The sequence below is a fragment of the Engraulis encrasicolus genome, chromosome 5, assembly GCF_034702125.1.
Source record: "Engraulis encrasicolus isolate BLACKSEA-1 chromosome 5, IST_EnEncr_1.0, whole genome shotgun sequence".
Lineage (NCBI taxonomy): Eukaryota > Metazoa > Chordata > Actinopteri > Clupeiformes > Engraulidae > Engraulis > Engraulis encrasicolus.
In genome coordinates, this window is record NC_085861.1 from 16995723 (window position 1) to 17003222 (window position 7500).

Below are 7500 nucleotides of genomic sequence, written 5' to 3' on the forward strand. Positions count from 1 at the left end.
AATCAGTTGGCAGGGGATCAAATACTTATTTTGCTCGATGAAATGGAAATAAATTAATATATATTCTCTTAAGTTAATTTCTGGGTTTTCTTTTTGATATTCTGTCTCTCCATATTATAATACATATTATCATGACATTTATTGACTGATCATGTCTTTGTTAGTAGGCAAACCAACAAAATCAGCAAGGGATCAAATACATATTGGACTCACTGTATCTCTGGACAAAAATATAATAAGAATGAGAGTGAACCTGATGAAGCAACAGAGAAACGTGTTGTTCACCGAATAAATTACCAGCAAAGAATACCAGTGTGTGGTGATTCATCCTTCTTTTACTTAAAAAAATAATAAGGTCAAGGTGAACCATGATTTTACCAAGGATAGCTTGTGGTTGATACAAAGTAGAAAAATGATCAACAACATTAAAAACTAAACTATGAGAGGGGAAAAAATAGAAAAAGGTTAAGCTCCCGTAGTCACTGGTATTGGCACCTTCTACTGTGGAAACCTAATTTGTCTGAAATGTGGTAAATCACAAATGAGAATCACCTTTTCATAAATTGCATTTGTCCATAGGACATGAATTAGCCAACGAATGATGATATTTGTGTTTTAAAAAGCCACCTGTTACATGTTACTTGTTTCTCTTTCACAAAGACGAAGACAGGGAAATACCACCAGAAGCAAGGTCGTTGATGAATACAAAAACATTGAAGGCTGTAATTGCCGTCTAACCGCACAAATACACCTGCCGCAAGAAGAGCGAGGCGAGCGACGGAAGTAATTGACTTTGTATTGAGTCGCGCAACAAAAGCGATTCTGGAGACTGGAGGCGATTTGCGCGAGACAGAGCGACAGTTTGAAGTTGAAATCCTTTCAACTTTCTATGATGCGGTTCGGCGACCAGCCGCGACAGCCAATGACTGTATAGAGGTCAGTGACCACAGCCAATGGGAATGTTTGAATGCTTTGCCTTCTGCTTGTAACGGACATACTGTAGTCGCTTCAATCGCTTCAATCGCTCTGTCGCTTGAATCGCATCGCGCCTGGTATATTCGTGCGGTAAGGGTGTGCAACCACATATTAGGGAGGGCTGCCAATATTTCTGCACATGCCCTTTTTCTTTGAAATATTTTCCTTTTAAAATACAAAATATTTTTTTTTCTATTTTAAATATCTTAAGGCCTCCAATGTAAAATCCTGGTGTAAAAGTAGTGTGTATTTCCATTTATTTCTGGATGTATTGCACATAAAATGAAGGGGTGCCAGTACTTTCGGAAACACAGTAGGCTGCACTATATATTTTTCTACCAGAAGAACATATGAAAATTCTCTGCATTTTGTTCAGTTCACCCTTCATTCAGTAGCAATTCTTCAAATACATTTTATACCCAGCCTGCTATAGAACTCATAGAAACTTCAAATCTTATATGTGCACAGAAAGAACTGTGCTGAAAGTACCCTCCATTTCTCGTCACTGCAAGTAAACCTATACTTTTTTTTCATGACAACTAGCAGAATGCTGCGGAGCGTTCTAGAATGACCTTGCCCCAGACGACCTTGCCCTAGAGCTGAGTCTGGTTGGTCCCAAATCACCACATGTGGCTACATCTGTTAACATGGGCAACTGCTGTTAACACACACTCATACACACGTAGACATATTACACATATACTACACATACACACACACAAACACACAGAGGGTGGCTCTCTTTTGATCACAACTCATGAAGGACAAAGAGGTGGATGTTCTCAACCCTTAACAATTGCTGTACATACGGTACTGTATACACGTGTGTGTGTGTGTGTGTGTGTGTGTGTGTGTGTGTGTGTGTGTGTGTGTGTGTGTGTGTGTGTGTGTGTGTGTGTGTGTGTGTGTGTGTGTGTGTGTGTGTGTGTGTGTGTGCAAGAATATAAACAAATCAAGTAAAAATGTGCACGTCTTATTAAAAGACACGCCCTATAAGGATGATGTCATATGAAACCTGATATCCTGACTTAACATGCCATCACACGCAAGTTGACAGAAACTGATGGCTTATCAACCTAAATAATATTATTGATAGTAATATCTTTAGTATTGGGTAGAGTAACTTGAGTAATGATCCCCGGGGGGATATTCAGGTGTCAAGTAGCTTAGATAAATACACATAATGCTCACATGGACATTTCAAGACACATAACACAGGTAATAGTCAAGGAGGGGAAAAATAAAAACCAAAGAAAAGTCAATTGGGCAAGATCATTCTGTGAGTTGGAGTAGACAAATGTGCAAAAAACATTATCAGTGAGTTGAGGTAGACAAGATTATCATGACCAGAAAAGAGAAAAGACAGATACATCTATGATATAGTATAGTGATGTAGAAGCTAGAAAAATAAGACGTATGTGAAGGTAATCAAGGTAGAACATAGATTCTGGTAAGGTGCATGAAGACAATGAGTTAAATTATCATAAAGCAGACAATGTACAAAGTACACATAGTGCAGTGATCGGACAGTTCACACACACACACACACACACACACACACACACACACACACACACACACACACACACACACACACACACACACACACACACACACACACACACACACACACACACACACACACAAACACACACACACACACACACACACACACACACACACTTTCCGGTTGTGGGCCAGCTCTGGCATCTCAGGAAGTAGTATGTCAAAGTGAAAGTTATCCATTTGGTCCCCATTATGTGCTGGCACACTCTTCCTTTCAACCAAGTAGTTTTGGGCCAGTGGTTTCAGTGCATTTATTTTATATAGTTTTAGTTAGTAAGTTTAGCAAGGCAGATAAGTTACACATGGAGCCCTCTTGAAGAAAATAGCTTTGAGACACACTAACACACCTGTTAGAAAGAATATGATATGATGTTAAAAAAATAAACTCTTACATTTTCTATCCTCGTCTATCCTGTCACTTGATAGTCAGTCACTATCAGTCAGCCAATTTTCTGCATATCAACTTCTGACACGTTTCCCCGCCTAGTCGTGTACCCCAGGCTGCCAGAGATGTCATAAAGTACATCGTGCAAAGAAAATGAGCAGCAACAGCAATTCTCAATCCGTGTAAACATGCCACTACTACCTTGTAAATAAACAAGTGGTTTGGCACAATTTGAGTTGTGTTGTGTGTGGTTAGTTACTGTATGCCATAGCGGTGTCTGTCGGAGACTAAGTGAAGATACAGAGTGTGCATCTGACATGGAAATCATCCCTTGTGACTACTCATCTTTTATTTGTACTGAGGAGACAACCAGTGCTGGACTGGGGGAGAAATAGGGGCCCGGGCACGTTTGGCTTAAAGAGGCCTCTCATATTTAGCGGCGCAGAACTGAGTCACCGGTGGGCCCCGCATCCTCGTGAGCCCCTATTTTCAGAATTGTATTTTTTTGTTTTTTTGTACATTTCTGAAAATAGGGGCCCACGAGGGTGTAGGGCCCACCGGGAAATGCCTGCTATGCCAGATGGCCAGTCCAGCACTGGAAACAACCAATAAAATCCAAATCCCTCATCTAGTTAGAACGGTACTGTTCTCCCGTTCACAGCAGACTTCTCTCCATTCTACTGGCCTCTTCTGAGGCGCTTACTTCCACACTGCAAACATGAAATATTGTTTGATACAAGTAAAAAAATCTACCGGTAACTAGAAAAAAGCACTTGCTCCACTGGCAAATTTCTTAGCCCGTTAAGACATGGCGCTATAAATTAGCTGTTACCAGAATTGTAATGGCTTCTTTTGAGGTGCTTACTTCCACACAGCAAAAAAGAAATATTGCTTGTAACAAGGAAAAAAAACATGACCAAGAAAAAAAAGCACTTGCTCTACTAGCAAATGCAAATAACCCGTTAAGACACGGCGTTATAAATTTGCTGTTACCAAAATGGCAATGACCAAGTCGTAGTGCATTACTAAAGGCCCGGTGTCACGTCATATAGTGCAGTACTATGGTGGTTCACTTGAGTGTCTATTACAGTGTTCCACTGGTGGAACGGCGTGCATTATGGGGCTACAACAAGTCTTAACAGTCGAAAAGTTCTAGTTCAAAAGGTACTAGATATTAGGTTTTTTTCTTCAATCAAGAAAGACTAGATGTTTTTTTGTTTTTTTTAAACTAGAAAAATAAGCTTGCTAAGATTTCAGTTTTTGCAGGCCATATCGGTACTATGGAATCACAGTGGAAAGTTTTTAGCAACATCTTTGCTGCTAACGACCTTGAGCCACCATGGCCTCTGGACCCAATATCTACATATACATACTTGATACATACAAGTAATACTTATTGTAACACTTAATGATATTGGCTGACAAAATACTACTATTAGTCTGAGGATTGAGCAAAAATCCATAGTCGTCATTGTAAAAATAACCAAAACAAACATCATTTATTTTTATGAGGCACTAACTTTGTCAGAATAACATCTTGAGAGTGTCTGCTCAACAAGCTAGCATTCTTTAGAGCCTTGGAGGGATTCTTTAAGTGGAGAAATGGTCCCCGGACTGTATTCTACAGTATATTGCATTTCCACTCCTATTCTCTTTCTGCCTGGCGGTAGTGTTGAGCACACAAATGCACATACAGTATTCTACATTGTATGACAGGGAGTGAGGCAAGGATTACTTTCAATCTGAATATATTTCCTGAAACGGCAGTTTGAGCAGGTGCTATTGTTGTAATGTAGATTATGTTGTTTACACCGTACACATACACATTAGGGGGCATGAGGTCCACATTCCAATTTCCCTGCCTTTTCAGAAAAAGCTTTTGAGCAAACACCATCTTGACTGTACGGTACCTAGATGTATTTTTTGTTCCATGTTTCACATACTATTCCACCATCACATATTTCATTGCACTTGGTTTCACAATCCTGAAATTGTGCAAATGATTGCAGATGGAGAGTGAAGACCGACGTTGTAGTCTATGCAATATATGACTCATGGAACGTCACTGGGTTGAACCCATTTCCCGACATGTCTTGTTCCCTATCTGGGGGAACACAGACAAAGCAGAGACGGTCTGGTCTGCTTGACCACAATGACTTCATCCAAAATGTTGTGCAGTGCAATAGGAGGCCCACCTCATGGAACCTCTGTATCACAGGGAATCATAAAATCCTACTTATGAAGCTCAAGAATCACATTTTACATATCAGTTGCACAGATTAAATAGATGTAGTTGTTGATGTTGAACCCAATTCTCTGCATGTCTTGTTCCCTATCTGGGGGAACACAGAAAAAGCAGAGACGGTCTGGTCTGCTTGACCACAATTACTTCAACCCAAAATGCTGTGCAGTGTCACAGGAGGTATGAGTTAGCAAGTTCAGAATAGACCACTTTACTCTACTCATGGAAATCAAAATCCTGCCCGGGTCATTTGCCGATTCTTCCCCACTCATTTCCTGTCTCTCCTCCCCTGTCCTCTCAAAAAATAAAGTAAAAAAATACCTAAAAATATAAAAACAACCCAAGGACTGTGTAAAAAAACAGTTTGGAGTTGAGCACACTTTCTTCAAAAAGACAGTAACAGCAGCAACCAACATGGCTAATCATAGTCACCATGGCAATAACAGGTTCCTGTCTGCTATGTCTCTGGTCATACCTGCTGTCGTAGCAACTCGTTGTCAAGTTGTATGCGTTCAACTTCCTTGAAGCCCTCCTGCAGCCTCTGATTGGCCGATCTCAGATCGCAGATGTAGTCACATGCTTTGGAGAGGATCCCGCCTTTACTCTAGGCAGATACACAGAGATGGCGGTCAGTCATGAACACGCACGCACGCGTGCCCGCGCGCACACACACACACACACACACACACACAAATGCACGAAGGCACACACACACACACACACACACACACACACACACACACACACACACACACACACACACACACACACACACACACACACACACACACACACACACACACACACACACACACACACAGGTCCACATGGTCAAAGACAAATGCTTATTGACGAGCCATCTGCAGCAGAGTTCTACACACACACACACACACACACACACACACACACACACACACACACACACACACACACACACACACACACACACACACACACACACACACACACACACACACACACACACACACACACTTGACATGGTCAAAGACTGGTGCTTATACCATTTACTACCCATCTGCCACTGACTGTTGAACACACACACACACACACACACACAGACACAGACACAGACACACACACACACACACACACACACACACACACACACACACACACACACACACACACACACACACCCACACACACACGTACACACACACACACACACACACACACACACACACACACACACACACACACACACACACACACACACACACACACACACACACACACACACACACACAGCACTTGGTCTGTCGTCTCCCATCATCCCCCTCCGTGTCCCTCCCGTGTCTGTCGTGCTCACCGCTCCAGACTTGCTGCTGTCCAGGCTGCAGTCGGGGATGATTTTGGAGAGCGTAACGATCCAATTGTTGATCTTGTCCCTCCGTCGCCTCTCAACTGCGGACAGGCAGACAGAACATGCAGAGAGACAGCGCAGCACAGACACAGTCAGTCAACACCCAAACAAATAAACAAACAAACCAAACAAACCAGACAGACAGAGAAAGGCAAAGACGGCACAGCAAAGGCGCTTAAGCCTTCCATCTGTCTGACTGAGGTGTTTTTCTCACACCAATTTTTTTTTTTTTCCCTCCTCTCCTTTTTCATTTTTTTTTCTTGCCAGGCTGTGATCCCAAGTCTCATGTCATGTCATCATCTTCCCTCCTCTCACTCTGTGGTAGTGATATAAAAGCAAAAACCTATTTTTTAAAGGTGGAGTGTATGTAGTATTGTGGCAAGAGAAGGTGCTGCAACTATACCTCTCATTGAAACTGTGCTGCCTATTTCCAAATATGATCTTTTCATGACTATTTACTAAGTAATAAACTAATATTTACCATTATGACCAAACTACAGTGTTTTGCAGCTAAAAAAAATGGAGAAGATATACATTTTCATGTCAAGTGCAAATTTCCCAATCAGAATGAATACTTCACAATGAATCATAATGAATACCACTTGTGGTAGTAAGTATTTGTGAAAAACATTCATTTGTGAATGGGCAGCATGAATTCTGTTAAAAAAAAAAATCAACTACTAAAGAATATTACATAATTGCATACTGCACATTTAAAGGAACCTACCCAAGGTGTAGAATTCATAACCAAACACCCCACTCTCTACTCTACTCTACTCTACTCTACTCTACTCTACTCTACTCTACTCTACTCTACTCTACTCTATCAACCATCCACACCCCCTCACCCACCCACACACCATCCCCAGTACCTTCTCTACATTGAGCATATTTGGATGAATGTTCCAATCTCAAAGCTTACAACCCAGAACTGACAGGACAGGCAAA

At 41.4% G+C, this 7500-nt stretch overlaps 1 protein-coding gene across 1 annotated transcript in view; it reads right to left on the minus strand.

Annotated features, from left to right (window-relative positions):
* LOC134448812 (upstream stimulatory factor 2) overlaps positions 1-7500 on the minus strand; it is a 44747-nt gene that overhangs the window by 7401 nt on the left and 29846 nt on the right. The window contains exons 7-8 of the mRNA XM_063198470.1: positions 6499-6593; positions 5644-5772 (exon numbers count right to left, since the gene is read on the minus strand). Coding sequence (XP_063054540.1) covers positions 5644-5772; positions 6499-6593 — 224 coding nt within the window. The remainder of the gene's footprint in view (positions 1-5643; positions 5773-6498; positions 6594-7500) is intronic.